Here is a 25,712-nt window from a genome sequence, read left to right as displayed (position 1 = left end):
AAACCCCAGTGCTCAGTAGCAGCATTTTCTGATGGCAAATTCTGGTGAAGAGGGGAAAGCAGTTTCCTTGGAACTAATGGAAAACTCAGCCTAATGTCACACAAGCGGTAGGTCAACGAAGAGACAATTAAAGAACTAAGAGCTAGATGATGCTTCTTGTGGAGCAGATCTCTATCAGGAAAGAGTAAAGATCACAACTGCCACCTTCATCCTCTATTCAATCATCCAGCAGAGCAATGATTGGGGGCTTAAAACCGTTGCAGGCAAATTTCACCCCCTTTGAATTTATTAATTTATTTACATTCTATTTTTGACATTTTATCTTAAAATGGCATTGTACCACTTGTTGCAAAAGACCTTCACATTGGAGTAAAATGAAGTGCTAAGAAATCACTTCAGTGCCATAAAAGTGCAACTACCACGGAAGAAATGCCATAGTTACAGCCTCTGACCACAGTGAAATGAAGAGGATCCATACAACAGTGCTCTGCACAAAACTGCAAAATACAGTTTATCTAAACTTGCATCTAACCAGGGGCCTGCAGCTCAGATGCGTCTTCTAGCCAGGGGATCTTAATGTCAGGGCAGTCAGCATTTTGATGTTCTGCCTCATTAGAAATGCAGTGTGTTCAACACCCCAATGCCCCTATCTAGCCACTGCTGCTGTCGAAAACGGGGAAATGCATCTTGTTATAACACACATTAAAGAATACACTGTAAAACAGGATTTTGTTTCTAGTGTAACCAAGAGCGGATGTTAAAACGTTAGCTACTCATTAAAAATGATTGCCTTTCTCCAGATTCAGGGCAAGACTGAGTTAATATTAATGGCTAACGTACCTTAGAATATGATGATTTTAATGACAAGAAACATATTTACTCACTTTGGTCAAAGATGACAATCGAAATCCTTTAGCCTTCTCTTTTCCAGCCTTTTCGTTTAAATGGTTCCCAATGGCTAAAATGTACTCCAAGACAGCAACAAATTTCTGGCTGGATTGCAGCTGCTTACTCGCTTGGATTTTCTGGTTTATTAGCTGAAACACGCAGATATTCCTTCAGTTCAAATTGAAAATGTGAGTAAATCAATGGTGCCTATACCTTCCCTTTGCCAAAAGCCTCCTTGTCCCCACCTGAAGCAAGTCACACTTTAGCTGATGGCTCTCTCTCTGTCCAACTTCCCTGGGAGAACAGGCCAGGGGTTTTCAGGAAGGACCAGTTAAAAGTCTCCCACCAAGATAAAGCTGGTGCTGGCACTGTTACCCAGCCCACAGTGGAGGTCACGTCCTTTCTGGCTGCCAAACCAGCCCTGCCAAAATGACTTCAACCTCATGTCTTAAAAATGCTTCTGAAGAAAAAGTATTTTGCTGTTTGAATGCACCAGATTGCACCAAATGTCAGGCATCAGGGGAAGCAGATAGCCTGAAGCGCAGTATAAGGTTCTCCATCCTTCACCTCCCTCCCTGTTGTTTATAACAGCTGAAGACTGTTATCTTATCAAAATTCTTAGCACAGTTTCCCCACAAGGAAGAATAATAATTTCCTGTAATCAAACTCAGTATCAATTTCTGTTTTCCTGGGGAAGCCACCTCCCTTCTAGGGCTATAGACGCAAGAGGTGGTTTTGTTTTAAATTAAGAAATGTATATTTTTTTAGCACCACACCTCTCTCTGTCAGTCACCACCACACATATTTAGAAACAGGGAAAGGATGAAACACACGGGAGAGGTGAAAGCCACTGTTAAAACATTTATAGCACATCACAGGGCCAGAGGATGCTGAAAGCCAAGTGGTTTGGAACAGGAAGATCCAGTCCATGACACTGGAACACAGTTTTATTTGCATCCCCCCACCCCTAGGTCATCCTAAAAAAGGCAGAGAGGGACTTGAACTCTGATTTGCAACAACTTGGACTTGCAGAACTTTCAAATTTTGTTTTCATTCCCATGCAGAACGAGAGCAAAACCTTTGAAACATTTTCATAGAAACAGAATCATGTCGAAATACTTTGTTTTGAATCCAAGCATGTGCAAACCCTGGCAGAAGGCAGTGGTTTGGAACAGGAAGATCCAGTCCATGACACTGGAACACTGTTTTATTTGCATCCCCCCACTCCTAGGTCATCCTAAAAAAAGGCAGAGAGGGACTTGAACTCTGATTTGCAACATTTCAATTCAGTGCTGTAGTCCTTATGGTGAACAGCCTCCTTCAGTCTCTTGAAAATAGTACATGTCTATGAGATGATGGTCGAATAAACTTGCTCTAAGTATCTATGACTTTAGATTGATTCTTTCAGCTTGTGGGGCAAGAACATCCTTACAAAAGGAATTGAATTTTAATGGTGAAATTCACTTCTGTCTTATCACTGGCCAAAGAAACAGGAAAGTTCAACAACATCAAATAAAAATTTGGAAATCCTTTCCTGTTCTTTTCTCCCTCCTTTGTGGAAGTCTATTCCAGTGCCAGGCCCGTTAGCAACTGCTTCTTGAACCTTAGTGGAATAAGGATGATATTAAATGCACATACATGTATAGACATGTGTATCATAGCCCTCATTTGTCTCCATTTTTTTTTTTTACGGTGTTTTGTTTTGAACCAGTGCTGTGGAATACCGTCATTAACAAAATACAATAAAATAAACTGGATTCCCAAGAGCATTCCAAATGCACCAGCTGACAGTGCCACTGTTGCCCCCAAATTGGGGTTCTTTACCCGGTGTGCAAAGAGCCAAATAACACACAGAGTTGAGATATTTATTTCATGTCTGCGCAGAGATGGGTGCTAGGTGGTAACTCCACAAAGCTAGCACACCTTGGCTAACACACGGTAAACATTCATGCATTCCGAGCAACAGTTATCAGTAATTTTACAGTTATGCTTGGTCACCCTCCTTCCCATTGGTTCTCACGATGTCTCATCTCCACTTAAAGTTACAGCATCCTCCCTTTTTACTGTGCATGTTCTGTGAGGAAGAGGCTTTGTTGGTAGCGGGCTTTCCTTACCCGAGAGCAGGTTTTTTACTATGTCAAGTAGGATAGTTCACTCATAGTTCAAGTGATTCTCTTTGGTCTTATCAGTGCTTTTGCTCTCTTTGTGCTTATCTTGGTATTTCCTAATCTGTCTGGCTTATGGTACCGTCCTGTTCCTTCTCCTAGGGCCATGTCTTGTTAACCATCTACAGAGGTCTGTGGGGCCAGATGAGATCCACCCAAGGATACTGAGGGAGCTGGCAGAGGAGCTTGCAAAGCCACTCTCCATCATTTATCAGCAGTCCTGGTCAACCGGGGAGGTCCCAGATGACTGGAAGTTAGCAAACGCGACACCCATCTACAAGAAGGGTCGGAAGCAGGATCCAGGGAACTACAGGCCTGTCAGCCTGACCTCAGTGCCAGGGAAGGTCATGGAGCAGATCATCTTGAGTGCAAATACGCAGCACGTGCGGCACAGCAGGGGGATCAGACCCAGCCAGCAAGGGTTTATGAAAGGGAGGTCCTGCTTCACTAACTGGTCTCCTTCTATGACAAGGTGACCCGCTTAGTGGATGAGGAGAAGGCTGTGGATGCAGCCTACTTGGACTTTAGTAAGACCTTTGACGCTGTCTCCCACAGCATTCTCCTGGAGAAGCTGGCTGCTCACGGCTTGGATAAGTGCACTCTGTGCTGGGTTAGAAACTCACTGGACGGCCGAGCCCAGAGAGTGGTGGTTAACCGAGTCAAATCCAGCTGGCAGCTGGTCACAAGTGGTGTTCCCCAGGGCTCAGTACTGGGGCCGGTCCTGTTCAATATCTTTACTGATGATCTGGATGAGGGCACTGAGTGCACCCTCAATAAGTTTGCAGATGACACCAAGTTGGGTGGAAGTGTCGATCTGCTAGAAGGTAGGAAGGCCCTGCAGAGGGACCTGGACAGGCCAGATCATTGGGCCGGGGCCAACTGTATGAGGTTCAACAAGGCTCAGTGCCGGGTCCTGCTCTTGGGTCACAACCCCATGCAACACTACAGGCTTGGGGAGGAGTGTCTGGAGAGTTGCCTGGGGGAAAAGGACCTGGGGGTGTTGATTGACAGCCACCTGAACACGAGCCAGCAGTGTGCTCAGGTGGCCAAAAGGGCCAATGGCATCCTGGCTTGTATCAGGAATAGTGTGGCCAGCAGGACCAGGGAGGTGATGGTGCCCCTGTACTCGGCATTGGTGAGGCTGCACCTCGAATCCTGTGTTCAGTTTTGGGCCCCTCACTACAAGAAGGACATCGAGGTGCTGGAGCATGTCGAAAGAAGGGCAACGAAGCTGGTGAAGGGTCTAGAGAACAAGTCTTACAAGGAGCGGCTGAGGGAGCTGGGATTGTTTAGTCTGGAGAAGAGGAAGCTGAGGGGAGACCTTATTGCTCTCTACAACTACCTGAAAGGAGGTTGTAGCAAGGTGGGGGTTGGTCTCTTCTCCCAAGTAACAAGTGATAGGACGGGAGGAAATGGCCTCAAGCTGCACCAGGGGAAGTTTAGGTTGGATATTAGGAAAAACTTCTTCACTGAAAGGGCAGTCAGGCATTGGAACAGGCTGCCCAGGGAAGTAGTTGAGTCTCCATCCCTGGAGGTATTTAAAAGACAGGTAGACGTGGTGCTTGAGGACATGGTTTAGTGGTGGACTTGGCAGTGCTAGGTTAATGGTTGGACTCGATGATCTTAAAGGTCTTTTCCAACCTTAACAATTCTATGATTCTATGAGGTTGAGTAATATCCTTTGTTTAGTTTCTCGCATGTCTCCAACACCACTGTATTTCAAATGTAGCCTGTCTCTAACAGTTTCATGTCATTTACAGTTCCTTGGCTATCAAAGCCATGACCTATAGAGATTTTACAAACTTTTTTTTTAACCTTTTTGCTTGTTACTTTTGAACAGTACCATGAAATGTTTTGGTTTTATATACTAAGCTGCCTGCTCATTACACTATGAGTTGTTCACATCATGGACTGTGAGATATTTTGCTATAGAAAAGAAAAAAAAAGGAAAAAAAATAACAAAGCAAAACCTCCACAACTACACAGCGTCGAAATCTGCTTTGAGGTCACTTGGCCCTCTGCTATCCAACTGATAGATTTTGATTACAAACACGCTATGAAGAAGTCACGTTACTTACAGGCTCCAAATCTTTCATGCTCACAGGGAGCTCACGTATGGTAAGCAGGAGATCCAGCCTCTGCCCTAAGTGGGGGATTTTACACATCTGCATAGAATTGAACAGAAAAGGAATCAGAACCCATCTTTATACCAAAACATGAACATATCTTTCATAATTTATTGAATAATTCATCTGCACCATAGTTTTCCTAATTTCTGTGCTCATTTATTAATTTTATTCTAGGCCTTAAGTTTGTAGATATACTATGGCACATACCTGAATATGCATCATTTGCATATGCAACTTCAAGAAGATACTGTATGCTAGTAGGGCCAGACATTATTAAAATCAATGACACTCATTTCTTGTGAACAAAAATGGTTAAATGCATACAATTTTATGTTTATAGATTTTGGAAATCTTGCTCAGAATTAATCAGCTCCTACTTTGGAGGAAGGGGAGGGAGACTTGGAGACGCAAAGGGATCCACACAGTTCTCTTCCTAATATCTACCTGTCTCAACTCTTTATCAGATAAATCCTCTTATACTGATTCTGGCTGAGATTGTAAATTTAAGTTCCAGACAACAGCTTCTTGCAGTGGTTTTATCTAGAAGAGAATGTCCTAGAAATAGCATGTTGTGTCTTTTAACACTGTACCTTCTTACCTCTAACATAAACTGATCAACCACGTGCAGCTCTGAAGGAGACCCCCTGAATGACTGGTACCTTTCTGCATCTTTTGGTGTTGGCATGTATCTGTAAAACAGCAAATGCAAACTAGATGTCCTCTTCCTCTTCATTCTATATTGTTGTAACATAAAACAATCATTCCGTTCCATTCCATGCATCGGAATTTCTTACTGTTTAGTGTGTTTTACATATTGCATATTTATGCTTTAACCATAACTTTACAAACATTTGAGCCAACTATGCGCTGGAAAGCAAAAATGATCTGCAGATACATCTGCATACCTGGAAATGCTTATATATACATAAGGCTTGAAAATAACAGTCAGTAGTGTTCACGTGCAGATTTACAGACAATTTACAATGGCATAGGCTATTTTGGCAAAGGTAAAACCATGCAACAGAGGAGTTAAGGCCATAATTTCCAAAGAGGTTCATTAATTCTGTGCTTGATACATTGAAAACAATGCCTTGCTTTCATTGATTGGATGAACATATCTGACAACCTTTCCAAAACACCTAGAAACACTATACACTTTTTGAACAGTTATGGCCATGCTGTCTCAGCTTGTCTCCAGCAATAGCTTCTTTGAACAATTAGCACAAAAGCAGAGCAGATTCATGCTATGGTGTGATTAACCAGTAGGCCCCACAGTCTGACTGGCTCCTACCTCTAAAACGTTTTTAAGTGCCCATGAAACAAGAGTGGACAATGGCATTTCTGTCTCTCTAAGCGCTGCACCACATGCAAGATCCATTTTTGTTATGATAGCACGTAACACAGACCCACAACTTTCTTCCTTCTGCATAAGGTAGCAGAATACTCTCCCACGGTACTCCAGAGCTGCAGATTTTTAGAAAACCAACATCTCTAAACATGCTTCCACTTGGAAGAATAAACACACCACCACAGTTCCCCTTCCTGCCTGTCTGTCTGATACACTATGGGGATTCAGAGCATATCTTAAGAAAAATGAAATAGATGTTATAGCTAACATATGAGAAGGAGTGTTAAGAATCTTAAATAAGTATTCAGGTCTACTATCTTCTTTCGCTGCAAAAAAGCTACTAAATTTGTAGCAAGTGTGATTAAACATTCATGGGGATAGATATACATTTTCATTAAAAGTAAGGATATTTATTTAAAGATGGAAAAAATAAAGCAAAGATTTTAGCATATTAAATACAGGACAAACAATAAGATTTTTTTTTTCTGTTGTCAATAATTTAATATGACATTTCAATTGAATAATTGCTGGGTTTTGAATTATTAAATCTATATTAAAGCAGATTACAAAATATTCCATTCATCACCCATCATCATCAAGAAAAAAAGATGAATTCTCATTTAAAAATAACAGTTATCTGTTGGCAAATGAAAGGGGTTTTATTTATCATTAAAAATAGTTTGACTTTTTAAGCAAATGCAAAGAACTTTTTTTTTTAAAGCTGACAGCAAATATCTTCATTTAATCAGAAGTCCGATATCCCATCAAATTATTTTAATGTATTATGTATATGAAACGAAACTAGCAGATTAACTAGAAGGTTTAAAGCTTAAAGCATTAAACAATGGAAGCCATGGAAAAGGAAGCACAAGAATATGTGAATGCATTCCATAAATATCTTTTTACATGAATGCAACTCTAATGGAATTTGTGCAACGAAAAATCTCCCACTGTTCTGAAAAATCAAGTTTATAGAGACAAAGAGTGCTTTGATATTGATTTTAAGATGTCAGGATAAAGAATCATTCAGAGAACTATGGAAAGGTTTCCGTATCAAAATAAGTCTTGAAGTATCTAATAATATTCCAGCACCTCCACTAACCTTCACTGGATACATGATCAGAACATTTGCTCACTGGTCAGAGTCTTGAAAATGTAATCTTGGTTTTGACTTTAAATATTTCCCATTCTACAACAGTAGAATTTAGACTTCCTGCTCAGGCTTAGACAGTATGACAGGTATAATTTGCACAGAGAGGAATTTTCCAGCCCCTGACTATCCTGTTTAAACTCCTGTCATAACCACAGGTTCTCAATTAACTAGAGGCCACAGTTTTCAACAGTAAAATTTTCCACCATGGCACCTAAATCAAGTGGAAAGGTCTTCAAAAGTGCTAAGTGTCCTGCTACTTGTATTGTGCCAAGTCCACTACAGTGCATTGTACAAGAGAAACTTCTGAGTGCTGATGTTTCAAGATAAGTGTCTGCTCCTTCGATGAGATGTCTGAACGGGAGCCATAAGACACTGAACTGCCTTGGAAATCCAACCCTCAATTCTGAATGCATCTCATCTATTTCAGTAACACTTTTAAAACTGTTAGGGTGGAAAAAAAATAGCTTCCTTTCACTACAAGATTTGTACATGCATTCCTAGATTTTGGCAATAAATAAGAATCCCAGAAACAGAATCCTTGATGCTAAATAGCATATAGCAATACAGCATCCAATCTCTTTTACACATTTCATTGCTAGAAAAATTTCCTCGGCATTATTGCTATCAAAGGAAGACTCTGAAATCTTCAAGGAAAAAATAAAATCTTTCAAGTTTCATTGCATCATTATTATTATTATTATTTTCTGATGGCAAAGAGCCCAGATGCTATAAATCAGTGATCTCAGTGGTGTTACACAAATTTCAACAGCGTGGAGAGCCTGGACTGAATCTGCAGTGCTGTATTAGGGCTTGAACAACAGAGCGTGGTCAGTGTTTTCTTTCAAACTGAGGTGTGAGCAAAGGCTGTCCTCATAAACAGGGCTGGCCAGACCCCAAGCACTCTGCTGTGCTCCAGGACTGGAGGCATTTCTCTACTTGCCAGCTCCAACCATTTGTTTCTCCAGAGGCAGCCACAAGTGTAACTGGAGAGCACTCTCGATGTCCAAGACATTTCACTGCAGTTATCTCCTGACCAATTCCATCACTGCAATTAGAAACTGCAGTACTGCAGTAAGATCTTTCTTTTTTGAATGAAGCCCTTAAGGTCAGTTTTTGGAAAGGCAACAGAGCTCCCTGGCCTTCAGTAGGGCTATACACCTCTCGCCAGCTCATAATCTGCTGTGCACCAGTGTGGGGTATAACTGGTAAAGCACTGGGGAAGCATGGAAACTTCCTCCAGAACACTGGTACATATAAAACATTTAAATATTCAATGTCTTTGTCCATGTTCCTTCATACTTCAGGCAAGTTCTGTACAAGCCGTCTCACAGAATGACATTAATTCTATTACATGTCTATTCTTCCTGTTCACATTGCTTTTTATCTGCAGACTTTAAAATTACTGTGGGTGTACTGATTAGGATCAGGATTTTAAGGCCAAAATTAAAGTCATTCCACAAGGAGTAGAAACATCAATTATTACTGTCCTGGTTTCAGCTGGGATAGAGTTAGTTTTCTTCTTAGTAGCTGGTAGAGCGCTGTGTTTTGGATTTAGGATGAGAATAATGTTGATAACGCACTGATGTTTTGGTTTTTGCTGAGCAGAGTTTATACTAGTCAAGGACTTTTCAGCTTCCCGTGCTCTGCCAGGTGCATAAGAAGCTGGGAGGGAGCATAGCTAGGACAGCTGACCCAGACTGGCCAAAGGGCTGTTCCATACCATATGACATCATGCTCAGTATATAAGCTGGGGAAAGAAGAAGGAAGGGGGGGACATTGGGTGTGATGGCGTTTGTCTTCCCAAGTAACAGTTATGCATGATGGAGCCCTGCTTCCCTGAGGATGGCTGAACACCTGCCTGCCCATGGGAAGCAGTGAATGCATTCCTTGCTTTGCTTGCGCGCGCGGCTTTTGATTTACCCATTAAACTGTCTTTATCTCAACCCATGAGTTTTCTCACTTTTACTCTTCCGATTCTCTCCCCCATCCCACCGGGGGGGAGTGAGCGAGCGGCTGTGTGGTGCTTAGTTGCTGGCTGGGGTTAAACCACGACGACTTCCTTAGTTTTTTTGCCAGCGTCATCTTTTTTCGAGCTCGCTTTAGAAAAACACTCAATTTTTTTCTCATTTTGAAGCAAGAGGTTCGCATCAAGTTTTCATATGAATGTGTTTAATAAAATGGCCCAAGTATCACATGGGGACTGGGATGTATAACGGATACTAGTCTAGGCTGCCACTTCTTTCCCTTCTTTCTGTGTCTTAAATTATTCAAAGAGATACAATCCAGTTCCTACAAATGTCACATGCCAATAGTTTGCTTACACTCCTGAAATCTATTCTTCTCAATATAGTAATTCAATTTTTTTAAAGATAAAGAAATTTGCATTCTGCTTTAAACCCACAAATCTCTGCCAGTCAGAAATACTGATATTCTTAATATCCCATCATCCCATGAAGCTCCTTTAACACTTGTCTGCCTTCCTCCTCTCCAAACCAATTTTAAATCTTTCATTTCTGATCCCACAATAGACGGTAAGGCTGTACTAAGAGATGTTGTAAAGTTTTCTCATCAAGTTACACCTGCTGACTGCCACAACTTATTATTTTACTAATTCTGCTCCTTGTAACTAGTTCACAAAATCATGTCAGATTTGCTGTCATTTCTTGCAATCCCCTTTCCTACACAACATGGAGAAAAGTGATATTTTGAGGGCATACACTAAAATCTGTTGCAAGGACTGAGATTTCTGTGTGCAACCCTAATATTCTATTCACAGACAGGATAGACCCAACGTCTCAGTAGCATCTTTCCTGAACTTGCATTATTTGCAGAAGATTATGCCTTCTCCAAAAGGTAGCATATATTATAAAGAAACAATTGAACCCCAAAGATTACCTTCTTAGTGCTGTAATCTGCTCATCTGTAAGTCCACCACTCTCTTCATGTATAATGTATAGTTTTTCTTTCAGCTCACTTGGTTTTATGCGGAAACTTTTAAGAAAAATGTCTGGAGGAAAATGATTCTAGATTACTTGGAAGAAAATGCTTAAGGGAAGGAAAATCTCCAAAACATTTCATATTTACTTTCCAGATTTAAAAAAAGAAAAGAAAAAAAAAAAAAGAAAACAACAAAACACAACCAAAACCACATCACCAGAAAAAAAAACAAAACACTTAGTAGCTGCTAATGCTAAGGCAAAAACTCAGTCTTCATATTTTCTTTAAATATACATAGCAGTCAAGCAAAAATATATTACTGTCAGAACATAGTCAATGCTTAAGACAGAACTACCAAGATACTGTTATCGGAAGGTACTCAAGTACTTGCTCGTATATATTTCTGTTGTACTCAGCTCAACAGTCAAAATAATTTTTTCCAAATAACAATACAATGTATTGGCACATTATAATATCTTTGAAGGTTGAAGACCTTAAATTTTCCATTTGTTTTGATTTTGTTTACTTGCTTTGCTTAATTTCCAGGGTTCAAAAGAAGGTAAGTAGAGTCCGTGCAAGAAAAGTTACTCCCAAAATGAAGGAAACCTGGGAAAGAGAAGTGCTCACTTCTTCCACACTGCCTGATACTCTAAAATCTGATTAAAAGTTTTTATAATGTTTAAGACTTCTGTGCTGACATGGGGCTGGCTTACAATATGCATTATGACAGGAAAATGGAAATAAGACATCTCTTCCCCAAACAGGTGAAGAGCCATTTGTGAGGCTGTTGCTCCCAAAAAAGACTGCTTTGTCTCGCCAGTTATTCTTTAATTACTGTCTGTCTCCGTCATCATTACCAAAGGATGAAGACAAAAAAGGAAGCACAAGGAAGTGAACAGAGGGCATCAACAGAAAAAGCAAAAAGTTTTAAATGCTTCTCAGTGTTGGCATGAAACTTGTCCTATAGTCTCTGCTACGACAGAAATCCTCTGAGCAGCACAAGGGGATTGAGGAGAATTCAAGAAGGATGTGTATGATTTACTTTTTTTTTCTCTCCAGTTCCAAGAAGGAACAGAGTTTTTCAGGTTATAGGAACTTGCTGTGGCCCGAATCAGCTATTAATGGTTCTCAGGAGACTGTTGGCCAACGGAGTATATGCCATTTATTCTTCCTCTGACACACTTTCCACCCTTTTAATTTTGTTATAAGATCTAGCTTTAGTGCTAAGCCTAGCAGAATCTTCCCTTTTTCCTTCTTATGCTTTTTATGCCTTATATCTTTTGCTTCCCTATGCCTTTTAAACCATATTTCTCTGCAGGTGTGGTGATGTGTATGGACTGTAACAGAGTAACTCATAGTAAAATGGTGATTTTAAAATTTTCACAATCTATCTACAAAGCATTTAATATTTTCTTGAACGTTTTCAGTAGTTGAAATTAGCTGCTGAATAAATTCTAGTCAACAGACTTTGCCAAAGTATTTTCCTAGGTGAAATAAGGATTGTATATATGGGAAACTGGGTCTCATACAGAGAAACAGGCATCAGTCAAGTCACAGAAGCTGGTATTTTGATTCCTAAATCAGTTTTTCATGCACTAGATCCCACATTCTTGGATTACCATACAAATTATAGTGTCTCCCAAAACTTTTTCATTGGAAATCTGAGGATGTTTCTCTTGTCTCTCTCTTTCCGATATCTGTTCTCTGTATGGCAGAAATGTATTTTGTCTACAAGAAGTCACTACATATCTTAGCTTTTATTTGCATTTTCTCATACATTGGGCTTAAATTTAGTGTGTAGATCTTCTCTCAGAACTCTCATTTTTCTCTTGTGTTCAGAAATCCACTCAAATTCTCAAGAAATGTTAACCTACTGGTATTTTGGAGCTTCATCTTTTTATTCGCTAACTTAAGAACTGTGGTTTGCAGCACCTGCAGGAAGATTAATCAGAAGTCTCAGGATCAAATTAACTTTTGATCTAAGTAATGTCCATTATAATAAGTACATGCCAAAAATCTCACTGATGGGACTTTAAGGACAAGATTAAGAAATGGATGTAGAATGCCTCAATAAAAAAACTTGTAAGAGGAATAGGATCAAAAGGAAGAATGGTGCTATTTGCAAACCAAAAGAAAGAAATTTCCTAAGAGAAACTGCAATAATTTAGCAGGTAAAAGTGCTATTACAGGATTCTTTTTATCTACAACAGCACTTCCTTATCACTCCCTTTTAACCCTCCAAATTGTTAGTCAATGGATGCAATAATTCCAACAAGTTATCTCCATTTACAGTTCCCAATTAAAACTTGATATGATCTCCAAAATATATTTTCTTATCAATATTCATGAAGATGAAATCATTAAAACTTCAAAATTAACTGCCCCAAATTCTTTACACATGTAACATTTCTTAAAACATCGCTAACTTACAGAACTTTTTTGAAAGCCATCTCTGTAATGAAATCAGAGTAGTCTTTGAAGAACAATTACTCTTGCTTCTTTAATATCTACCAATTCTCATCAAAGTAATTGAAAGACCTTTACATCATTTTATTAGTAAGACCAGAACTATGTGTTGAACTGCTTCATTAGCTGTGAAAGACTGTTCTAGGTCAGGCCTTTGGCAGAATCATACCTGGGATATGAGAGCGAAGGATCCTGTTCATGATCATTCGAGACAGCCGTTCACAGTCTAAACTATCGGCCAGAGAAATCCCAAGAGAGTTCCTGCAACCTGGCTTGTAACTGCCTCAAAGGCTTCTCACACCATCTACAACCCATCTACGCCTACGTGAATATTCTTGAACTCAGTGTAGGAGAGAGCCTGAGCACAGTACTCAAAGTTCTAGCTACCAAGCTGTTTCTGTTGGTTTGTTTCACCTGGACAGCCCACAAAATTTGAAAAGGCTTTGAAGTCAGAGTCTTAACATGGATTTCACAGGTGTCATACATGATTTTACATATCTGCCCTAAGACAACAGCATCACAGCTCAATGGCACATCCACACATTTTGTACAGGAAGAGGAGAAGCTTGGTGCTTCTACTCTACATCGTTAAGGACCACATTTAGAGCAACTGAGCCATGAGGTCTATTTTTATAAATGAGTAGAGGGGCACTGAATTAAAAGATGATTTAGACACAGGCTTGTCTCATTGCCTATTGAATGGCAGAAAGTACAAATAGAAAATGCACGCAGTGCTCACCCCAGGCTTCCAGACAGGAGTACACAGTTCTTATTAATACACTTACTGAAGTTATGTGCAACTTTTCGATCTAACATGATGTGCTGATTCACTGAAGGTTCATTGCCTGAAAATACTGCTGTGTCCTGGATCTGGAACTGATCACAGAGTCTGGATACATCTATTTTTTTCTTGCATGGGTCACATGATCCCCAGACAGATTTTTGAATCTAAAAATATAGAAGTGACAGGGTAAACAAAAAGCCTAAAGGACAAAGGCATTTTGTTCCATCCAAATATAGGGAAAGGCATCCAGGTTGTTTTGTGGCAGAGCTGTACTTTTATGATAACTATGCATGTAATACAGGCTACAATATTTTTCTTTCTTTAACAGCTACCATCAGTTTCATCCTCACCTTATCACAAGGAACAACATCCCAGTGAAAGGCTTTGGTTCTCTTTGTCGATGGAGAGAGGCTGCAGGGCTGCAGGAATGCAGGCGGGGCTGGCGGTACCTCTGCCTTACTTATGGGAAGTGGAAGAGATGGTGATGCTGGGGCTGCTTCCCCCTCTGCAGGCTTTGTCTGAGGGCTTGAAGACTTGTTCAGACTGGTTGTTGCAGAACTCACACCAAAATGGAGGGCCTCCTCTTTCTGTTCATTCGGAGGTACAGTAAAATCCTCATAATCAGCTTCGGAGTAGGTGCATCCTTGAGATCCCTCCTGAGGCAGTGAGGCACCCTCGCACAACTGACAATACCTTTCTATGAGAGACACCCATTCATTCTGGAGCTTGCTAACATCCTTTGTCCTGTTATTTTGGACAGTAAAGGGTATTCGAAACCTGAAATTTAAGAATGTCATATATAAACGCAAGGAAGTGTAAATAACATGCTGACTAATACAGCCACAGATATTTCTTATTTAAGCAGAATGATGTTCAGCAGCTTTACTTGTCAAAGGAGCCCATTGCTGCTGACTCTGACCTTTTCAGACAGAGTTAATTGCTTACGTGGCTAAGGTTAGAGAGCTGAAGTTTTGCCATATATTGACTTTGTGGTGCAGTTACCTCGTAATTCCTCTTCTCCACCTTGGGGGAAGGTGAACAATGTGTTACGTCTTACTGTGCTTGTTGCACAGGCTAGTCAGAACCTGTTCACACATCTGTCCTATCTCTTCACTGGCTCCCGACATGACAACCAGACAAGTCTTTGTGGGCAGTATTTCAATGTATCTTCTCAGTTCCACAATGTGGTACTTTTGATTCCTCCATAAAATACTCATCAGATCACTGCAGAGCAATGGGAGGGGTAATCTGTATAATTCTGATGGCCTCGTTTCTCCACTGTTGTATTTCGTTATGGGAGATTGAGATTCTCCATTGCTTGACCTTGTTTTCAGTAATTCTGCTTTAACAAATTATTAATTACCAGCTATACTTACAGGTAATTGTGTTCTTTGGTCTGAACTGAAAAGGTACTGCATCCATTCTCCTTGCTGATGCTCACGTTACCACCTGACAAATTAATTGTATTTGTTACAGTGTCTGTAGTCTTGTTCTTTCCTCCCAGACCTATGCAATATAAAGTCAATTCTCCTTCACGTAGTTGTACCAAGTACCTGAAGGGCAAGGAATGGAGATACAGTTCATTCTTCACTGACTACTTATTTACACAAGCCTTGCCTTCATTAAAGCATTTTCTAACTTCAATAAGTCTCCACATTTTTATAGCATCTTCCATGGAACAGTCAAAAAGTATCAATACTAAAGCACAAAACCTTTGAGATGAGGGCTTCTTATTCTCATCTGACACGTAAGTAAACTGTGACATAAAGTATGAACTTCCAGCCTGCCATGCCTAATGAGAGAGCTAAAACTAAGCAGATCTGACTATCAACTAAAAATCAGACAAGTCCTATTAATTTGTTAGCTACACTCTGTCCCTCCCATTCTATTTATTCCTCTCCTTTGTTTGCGATGGTGGGTCTTTTGGACTATGAGCTTTTAAAGGAATTCACTATGTGACTGAGCAACGCATAATATGATGAGGCTTCAGAGTTTGTGTCTTCCAGGTTCTATTGCCACCAAGCTATGAACAAGTCACCATAATATAAGTTAGTGCCCAACCTTAGGGTCCAATAACTCTCCCTCTCTTGGAAATGCCTCTGCACATGCTCTTACTCCATGAGGACTGATCCTGGTCCCCCCCTCATTCCCACAAGTCACTTGGCAGGAAGAGGTCAAAGTATTCTGCTCTCAAGGGCTTCCATCAGAAATGAGTGTGCCAAAGTGTGGGTGTTACCTATTTAAATGATAAATTAATCCTGGCACAAATTGCCTGCCCATACACAGCTTCCATTAGAGTAAAATGTTCTGCTTCAGTCTCTCTTCCAGGATTCTGCTTGGCTGCTTATATCAACGGCCCCACATTCAACAACAAGTGGGGCTTTACTGTATGTGGTTTTTATTCTTATTTAAGCATTTGCATTCTCATTTTTCTTGAGCGTTACTGCATTTCTTTATCATTCTGACAGTTCTATCAGACCTTTCTTTTCCTCCACTCCCTCTTCAAGGTGTGGCTAGTTGATTAAGGTGTTCTATGAGGAATTTAAATAAGTTTAGCTGCTCCAGAAGAATTAAACATAAAATATAAATTGCATCTATTCCCACATAAACAGTCAAAGTGATAAGAATTGTTTAATGGAGCTGGCAGTTATATTGATCTCTCCTTTCTCTTAAGCAGGGACTTATAGTTTAATCAGATCTCCAGATGTTTCCACCATTATTTACTTTGCCAAAAAAAAGAAAGAGGATTAATATCAAGAAGAAAGCAACAAGGGCTTTGCTTCACAAGATAAATAAAAATCAATTTTTGTTTGTTAACAAACTTGTTAAATGTTGCAAGGTAACAAATCCTGGGACACACTTGAGGATAGTGTTTACAAGACATACAGTGGTAGCCTTTTAAAAACAATTAAAATCATTTTCTGTGAACTGTGAAGTCTTTTGAGATAATTGCACTGTGCAGATAATTACAATGTTAAATTTTTTTCCATTAGTTTTTGGTAGACAGATTTTTTTTCTCTCTTTCTCTCCTTTGATAGTATAAGCAATTTCCTGGTATTTTAGAAGCTGGCTCAGGGGAAGGGTGGGTTGTCTATAGGATGGGTAACAAACTGTGTAAAATCATTGTGGCTGGTTCACTAGTTCAGTAATAGAATAAGCAGAAGTCATCTTATCTGTGATGGTTTAGGGGCTGAATGAAATGGTGGTGACAATCTATTTCCTACTGAATAATGATTCTTGTCTCTGAAACCACCACCCCATTAGGCCACCATGGCTGATCACCCCCACAGGAGGGAAGTTCAGAACACTACGAGAATGAATTACGAATTTTGGGGCAGGCATTTGGCCAGTGTGAGTCAATGTTCTTTAGCAGGACTCCTATACTCCTTATCTGCTTTGCCAGTCTTTTTCTCCTTTCCCTTATGACTGAAAATGGAGTAAAAAGCGAAGACATAAACATAAAGAAGTCCCACCATTAAAATCACTCTGAGCACCATTACCATTATATATTTGTGTTAGTAATGCACACAGCAGTCCCTAGCACACATCAGAACTTCATTTTGTTGGGTACCACTATTGCACTAACAGTTAATTTCAATATTTTCATCTCATGCAGATTTGACAGCTAAGTTTTAACTTTAAAAAGCAACTAAGTAATTAACTTGTTATCAGCAAATTAAAATCTTAATGTATTTATCAGAAATTTTAACAAAATCCACAACCCAGAGATCTACAAAAGTGCAGTTCATACTTCACCCATTCAGTGGATGTAAAAGTGTTTTGCTGCAAATCCAGCAGCCCTTCATGTATCACATCACATTCTGCAGGTCTTCCAGAGCAGGACTCTGCTGGTCTCTTGTATGAATTGCTCTGTATAACTCTGCTCAGAAGGTATGCTATCTATATAATAAGTGGCAGAAGAAAGAGTATATTTTCCATGTTAATTCCCTTGAATAAGACATTAATAGGTGAATTTTTCAAGTATAAAAATGATAGACAACACTATAAGCAGCAGCCAAATAGGTACCATAAATTAATGCAAAATAAATAGGCTCTTTCTATGATGCTAAACTACTTAACTGCAATTTGGTTTTATGCCCACAGTTCTAAACCTGTCAGTGTAAGGAGAATATAATTTTATTCCGGAGGGGTTACTGTAAAACATAATTTTACTTTTCTAATTCATATACAAAGCAATCAGGACAAAGTTTCTGTTCGGCTCAGTTCAAGCCCAAGTAATAATTGATTTATTTAGCTTGAAATCCCAAACGAACCCAGTAGACAACAGAAGACTTGCCTACAGTTGAAAATGGCATGGATTAAGGTGGGTGTGGATTTTAAGCACTCTTTTTGTTATACAGGGCCATATTTGAGTGTTCTTACTACAGAATACATGTGCCTTTTTGAGCTTTTCTGCTAAATGTAATCTATTGTGAAAACTCAGCTAATCAACCATGAGGTACTGTTCATCTGGAATAAAAGTTCCTGCACATGGAGTGAACCATTAAGTTTCATGAGGGATGAATCCCTCTGCAAAAAGCCCCTTAAGAATGGGGCATATCAGAACCTTGGATGCGAACTCTTCCCTGCCTTCTGAGAGTTTGTATCTCAACCTAAATTGTGCAGCTGCTTCAGCACCTCAGCAGTGGGATGAGACAGACTCCAAGACATGATCACCCCTGAACACACAGGATATCTGCATTCAGGTGAAAAGCTAGTGCTAATGTCATGACTTGAGTTTCTCAGGTTTCAGTGTAGAGTCCAATTACACTAACTACATGGAATATTTAATTGAACCTAGAACTCGGAAGGACCTGAGATCTCAAAATGAAACAGCTTATACAAAATCTTGCAACACTGAATCATTTAATTAAAGAAATATCTAGTTGTACCTAGGCTGTCTTCCTTTGATAATTTTATAATTTCAGTGTATTTTGATGGTAAAAGATGAACTACCAGGTCTTTTTCTTTTCACAGCATCAGGACGGCCTCATTCATTCTTCTTAAAAGCATGCATTTTAATAAATATCTATAGAAAAAAACTACTTAGAAAATTTCAGTTAAGATTCAACTGTGCATGTCATCAGTTTTGTTTGCTTGTTTTAATACAACCTCAGACCAGTTACATTCAAGGTGTAGTTGAAGAAATGCATCCACTTTCATATCACATCTTGAGCTAACTTTATATCTTCAGTCCTAGTGAACTGTGGCAAAATCCTATGGCCAAACTCTATCCTGAACTTGCATTCCCTTTGTTCTATGTATGAACATACACAGAATAAAGACATAGCTACTTCTTTGCTTGCACAATGCACAGCATAACAATTCCCATTTATGATTGAGACCTGCTGGGTACTACCATAACATTAGCTGTTATTTATAGCAATCTGTCTATGACATTGTAAAAACTTACCTTCCTTTTATCTTCAAGAGACACCGCTTCCAACTCATAATCTTGTCGTCCATGAAACACAATACTGAAGCGCCTCCTTTCAGTATCTTCACAGGCTTTGACTTGTGAGAAAGGGAACTGTTTCTTAATAATTCCTTTTTCAATGTTAAAAATGGTCTTTGTGTTGAAATCAATCTGGAATAAAAAGTTCTTTATTACTTAACTCCATCACTTCTCTTCATTGAAAGGAAGACAGCATCCCCAATATTACCATGCAAGGGCATTCAGATAGAGGATCAGCTTAGAATATGTATTTATCTTGCTGATTAATGAATAAAGAGTGACATTCCATCATCAAGATACTGTACTATATTTGTTTTAGTTGCAAAACAAACAGATATTCATTGAAACTGTGTTTCCCTATCTCTTTTGATGAATATGCATCAATTTATCACTCTGAAATATTATTTCTTTTTAAATTCTCCTTGTCTTATACAACCCAGTGCAAAAACTTCCCATTCAGCAGTAGCACAAGCTAATGGCAGGACCATCTCAGCAGAGATTCAATTACTAACTGGTTCAACCTATGCCCAAGTACTAAAATAAAGTGAAGGTGGTTATTTTTATAAGAGCCACTTCTGTTTCAGGAAAAGAGGATAGTATTGAGAGATTACTTTCTGATATAAATATTACTGTGTTTTGGTTTAGATCTTATCTAACACAGATTTTTCTGTCCGTGTGTATATATATACACATATATGTGTACATATAGGTGAAGGGAGCAATGATAATAGCCAATAAAGTTATTTTATTGCTGTTTCACAGCTATAACAACTAAAAATTGTTTGCATCAAAATAAGATTATTCTTCTTCCACTGCACAATCTGTATTTGCAGTGTTAAAAACTGGAACAGACAGATTCCAGTATCTGTTCTATGTGTCAATCCCTGCTGAGCAGAAACAGCTTTGTTGGTACAACACGATGTGAATATTATCTGACTGCCCAGCTTCAATGAACACAGCCCACAGAGAAGACAAACTCAGAACAGTCTCAGATCTCGCCTGAGTTAGACATTTACCTTTGGTCATAAATGATTCTTGGTACCTTTCATTCCTATAGTGTGGACCACGCCAACCAAATGCTAACACCGTGGCCTTTCCCTCCATTCTGTTTATAGCAGGAAATCTCCAAAGCAGAACCCTTTATTATCATTATCATCTCACTATTATGTCTGACTTTTGAAGGCTGCTGGTAACTAAAAACTGGAATTAAACTACTCCAAATTCCCAAACTGATAACTTCCACATCTGATACAGCTTTCTCCATTTTTCCATCAGCTTTAGGTCTGAACAAATAATCTCCTAATTCCAAAATCCAATGGATATTGAGGGAAATAAGGAGATTATACTTTCTACAACTGAGATGTAGTAAACAAAAAAACACCATCTAGCATGTATGACTTGGACTTGCTCATTATAAAATTTTGTCCAAACTGCAGGAAAAATTCAGTGAAATCCAGGTTCCTGGAAACAAAATGAAACCTTTGTCACTGACTTCATGGAATCAGGAAATCACCATTAGGTGTTATCAACAGAAGTTTGTTTTAATATCTTTCACGTGTTGTCCCATTATGACACAGCAAGTCAACAAAGCCTTAAGAGTTCATAATGTCAAAAAAAGAATTTCCAGGACAGAGTAACCAGAGATGAAATGCATAGCCTGCCAAAGGAGCCTTCTGCGTATCCCCAGGAACATTGCTTCCCAAGGTTTTAGAGATTGCAGCTGAAGTGACGTCCTGTCAAAAGGGACAGATATTTAAGTATGTCTACATCACTTGTATTCTTTTACTGTTGCTAACTAATAACAACAACTCCCAGGCAGAGCCTATTATAATCAATCATCTTTGTGATGAATCATTTTTTTAGAGGGGAAATAACCTCTTAGATCATCAAGTCCATTCTACAGCCCTGCCAGGGGCTCAGTAGAGGGATTTGCAGATATTACCCCCAGAATACTTTTGGTGTAAAAGGTAGAAAGTTGATCGATATCTTGTACTTCTCTGATAGGTTGCTGAACCACAGGATGTATTAAGCTATCTCATAACATTTATTGAGCAGCATAAGCATCCTATATTTTTAATATATTTCTTAAAAAGTGAGAATTTTTTAAGTTACCTGCAAAATTCGTTTCTGCCACCGATAGTGTTTGTATTTGTAGATACTGAAGTTAAATTGTGAGCCAGTTAACGAATCCTGTGAATCCTGAAAAACAACAGAAATCAGCAATATGTCCACACTGTTATTTTTTGTCCACTTAAATCCACTCATGTTCTCGGGCGAAATCTCCCTCAGTGAACAGTGTTCAAACAGCGCTGGAGGCTTTGCAGAAGAACTCCACGTGGAGATACATGGAGTCATCCTCCTGACCTGATTTTCACAAGCACAAAATATCCACAACTTCTGCTGAACTAATGAAGGGATCACAGATTGGGATGGAATGTGAAAGGGAGAGCAGAAATCAGGAAGACAGGAAGGGGAAGAGCAGAGCCCATGGAATTGTACTAAACACATTTCAAAACACATGAGTCCAAGCAGTTTATTAAATGGACTAAGTAGCAAACAAAACCATATGTGACTTTAAAGAAAAATATTTACAGACCCTTGAATGTGGTGCAGTAAAATGGAAGATCTTTGCTCCTTCTTATTATATGACAGCATACAATTTGTTACCTGGTCCCTTACAGCAGCTATACTGTGTGCATGAAAAATGACTAATTTTATAATCTTCAGGAAAGCACAGAGAAGGGAAGGTTGTTATCCAGCTATATGAAATTTGATTTAGTGCTAATAATTAGCTATCACAAAAACTTTAAAGCAGCAGCAGTAGAATATATTTCCATGTAGTCTTACACTGCAGTTTAATACTTTTGTTGACTGCAGCCCTTCTGCAAAACTTGTGCTGCTTTTTTATTAGTATTTATTTTTGCTTCTCCTTCTACTTCTTTCCAGCCAAGAAGTTAATATGCAGTTCAGAAAGCTATTTTTAAAAATTCCAAAAAGCACCAGGTTTATCTCAACATCAGTATCAGCTCCTGCAGTGCAAAAAAATTTCAGATTGTGTCATTAGCACATCATAAGATTTCACCGTTTCCTGGAGATACTCTGATAGGGAGGCTGGTTCAAAAATCCAGAGCAGAAAGGGAAACAGATAGTGAAAATTTCTCCAAAGAATTCTCTACTGGCACTTCTGTGGTGATGACGGACAGAGACTGCAATGAGAGATACACTGGACAGGGATTACAGAGAGGAGTACAAGGCTGATGTACTAATGTACACAATTAATGTACTCCTCATTCTCAAACTATTTCCACTCACCATTATCAACTTCTGTTTTTCTCAGGAAAGAACTTCCATGCTTTCTATAAAATGGAAAGATGCTAATGATTGACTTCTGATTGTCAGTGAAGAGATGAAGGCTTTAACAACAGAAAAATGAGTTTTTTCTGTCTCAATCTGATCCTGAAGAAATCTCTGGACTAGACCTCTTGGTCTCATTGACCTATGCTCAGCAAAGTTATGTTGTTGTAGGACCCAAAAACAGTTTTAAGCCACCTTTACACTGATTCTGCTTTTGCCTGGTGGAAGGTCAGAGCCAACCATAGGAAATGTTAGAACTGAAGTCACACTGACCAAGGCTTTGCACTTTGTAGCTAGCCATTCTTGTGGCCATGCATAACACTGAGTTGTCAGACCCTCTTACGGTGACCAGTCATGCCCCAAGGACAACCGAACACTAGGAGATCCCTCAGAGATTAGATCCATCATTTTCCTGAGGTGCTTCATGGTATCAAGCCAATGATTTTGCCCTACATTTATTTTTACAGTACTTGATGCTGCACTCGGAATAACAAAACTCATATGGATAAATCTGACCTAAACTACTTAATCCAGGTAATGACAACAGTGTAACTGCAGCATCTACATGGGATATCCATTGCATAGGATACAGGTAGCATTAGCCATTAGTACCTGACATATTTGGTCGTAAACTGGAGTCTATATGTTTGCACAAGTTGGGACTGAGTCTTTGAATGCAATACAGACATGCTCCTAACGCTCAACCAGGCTTTCCAGAACATGCTCGTACATTTGAATGTCTTACAAAATAGATCAAAGGAGCGACCTTACCTTTTCAGCATACACCTCTTTCTGTGCCAAATGCAAAGCTCCTTCAATGCTCACTTCTTTATTTTTCACCATGTTCATAATTTTGAGGATTTTTTCCTGGCTTAACTGGAAAAAAAGTCAATCAAATGTTTTTAGAGACTGTTTTTTTCATCTGGCTATTGAGGATACAGAGTGCTTGTGACAGTTACAGCCACGGTATCTGCCATAAAATTACAATTTCATTCATATTTTATGTTCTATCGACATCCTGCCCAGAAAATATAATCTCCCTTTGAAACCTGGTGAGAGTCCACAAGATATCAAATGTACAGGGGCTTTTACAATTTTAGAAGATGGGGTGATAATATCTAGAGATAGAACTGCCAGGAGGAAATCTTTTTTAGTTATAAAATCTGGTAAGAAGTGAAAACATCAATTTTGCATGCTTGCCTGTGTCTTGCCCTTAGTGTAAAGTACAACATACAGACAACATGAAAGCAAAATCAGGACCATTCAAAATTTTCTAGGGTGAAGGGAGGAAAAACTGATGTTGGTAGCAGCAGGTACATATGTCATGTGAACTTATCTAAACACGTTAACAAGCCAGCATTACACTTCCCCTTTCTTTTACCAAAAAAGAAGGTTGCACTGTCAATAAGCTTACACATAAATTTATGTGGCTCTTAAGTGAACCAGGTGGGCATTGCAATGCCAAACAGGAATCAAGCAAAGAAAAAGGCAGGTCAGGTAACCAGGGACCCAGAACTACAGCCACTTTGCTGTTGGTGAAGCTCTTTCACACACTTTGTAGGAGGAATAAACAACCTCCCTTTGAGACAGACCAAAGAGTTCCCTTGTGTGATATCCATTCCTCAACAGCAGCAGAACTGGGAATTTGGAAGGAGTGTGTAGGTTTTACCACAAGAGCTTAGGAACTTGTGATTTTTTTATCCAGTAGCTTAGCTACAATATTCAATTAGCTACAACAGACAATGTTTCCTACCCCACTGGAGAATGACCTCACCACCAGGAGGTGAGTTACTACAATAAACTCTTTCTTTCAAATGTTTTGAAAGTTTTCAAACTCTTCCATGTGGACATCCAGGTGAAGAGCCCTCCCCGGGGGTGTTGCCCAGGCTGTGCAGGAGCACAGGGAAGGGGCAGAAGAGACGTCTCGGGGAACGCGAAGGGGGCCTCCCCTGCACCCCTGTTGCCAGAGCTGCTGCAGGGACTAACGTTGTCAGAGCAAGGCAGCTGAAAGCATCGCAACATTGCAAGCAAACCTGAATTTGGCTACCTTAGGACGAGGCACCAAGACCTGGAGTGGGTTTTGCTGTACCTGCCATAGGAAAAAGAAGGCAAAGAGCTAAAGACAGGTATCCCTAGAGAGCCAGGTCTGCTGCCTGGGAGGGCAAGGGTGGGTGGAAATCGAGGCTCCTGAGAGCTGCTAGTTTTGCCGCCTGACACTCGTGATTGCTACCCCCAGCAGCAGCCACCAAGCTGCTTCCCAGACCTCGGAGGCAGGCAGGGCAGGCAGAGCAGGCAGCAGGGCTGCAGCTGCTTTGCCACCCCCAGCACCTTCCTGTCCTAACCAGCCGCTTGCTTTACCTACGCCCACAGCTCTCCACAGATATAGCAGCTTCTCTGCTAAAAACCCCAGCAACGCAGCCTTGCAGCAGAACAAGATCCTCTCCACCCATCCAAGCACTACTGTCACCTGGCACAAGTCTGATGAGCAGCACAAAAATAACCAGTCACACCACAGAGGTCAGGGACCAGTAAATCCACAGGTTCTCTCTTTTTCCGAGCCGCACTACACCAAACGCACTTTAGCTTACCAAATTTCTAACATCTCAAGCAGTTTCTGATCAACAGAGACACTGTATGTTTTTACAGCCTACAAATAAAACTAGGAGTAAAAGAAGAAGAAATATTTTGTTTTTAAAGCCTTGGAATTTTCAATGCTAATATAAAGGTAACTTATGGCATAGCTCCCAGCTGCAAATAGTAATGTGAACAGTGAGGAAAGAATGAAAGCAGTCTGATAATTCATTCACAGTTGCTGAGGCACAGAAGGTTCCTACAATGACCTCCACATTCTGTATTTGAATTTTAAATGGCCATATATTTACACCACACATACACTGTATACGATTAGATCTTAACAAGATAATTCCCCACTGAACAGGCTCTGTGTAAGCAAACAAGAATATGGATATATTTGAATTGAAAAATACAGTTTCCTTAAGGCTAGGCTCTGCCAGCTTTAAAGTGCAAGATCCT

General features: G+C 39.7%; 1 protein-coding gene across 2 annotated transcripts in view; it reads right to left on the bottom strand.

Moving 5' to 3' along the window:
• Positions 1-25,712, bottom strand: part of LOC104013093 (uncharacterized) — a 51,822-nt gene that overhangs the window by 11,688 nt on the left and 14,422 nt on the right. For both annotated transcript variants that reach the window (XR_015702962.1, XM_087749914.1), the window contains exons 3-13: positions 23,451-23,555; positions 21,438-21,524; positions 19,284-19,457; positions 17,622-17,770; positions 15,247-15,423; positions 14,221-14,647; positions 13,872-14,034; positions 10,579-10,690; positions 5,781-5,871; positions 5,132-5,218; positions 885-1,037 (exon numbers count right to left, since the gene is read on the bottom strand). Coding sequence is in view for 1 of the 2 variants with exons in the window: in XM_087749914.1 (XP_087606040.1) it covers positions 885-1,037; positions 5,132-5,218; positions 5,781-5,871; positions 10,579-10,690; positions 13,872-14,034; positions 14,221-14,647; positions 15,247-15,423; positions 17,622-17,770; positions 19,284-19,457; positions 21,438-21,524; positions 23,451-23,555 (1,725 nt within the window). In the remaining variant the exon portion in view is untranslated. The remainder of the gene's footprint in view (positions 1-884; positions 1,038-5,131; positions 5,219-5,780; positions 5,872-10,578; positions 10,691-13,871; positions 14,035-14,220; positions 14,648-15,246; positions 15,424-17,621; positions 17,771-19,283; positions 19,458-21,437; positions 21,525-23,450; positions 23,556-25,712) is intronic.

The sequence above is a fragment of the Nipponia nippon genome, unplaced genomic scaffold (assembly GCF_047370975.1).
Source record: "Nipponia nippon isolate SJK-2023a ecotype South Korea unplaced genomic scaffold, ASM4737097v1 scaffold_13, whole genome shotgun sequence".
Classification (NCBI taxonomy): Eukaryota; Metazoa; Chordata; class Aves; order Pelecaniformes; family Threskiornithidae; genus Nipponia; species Nipponia nippon.
Note: the sequence above shows the minus strand (reverse complement) of the source record. Positions and strands in the feature narration are given on the sequence as shown.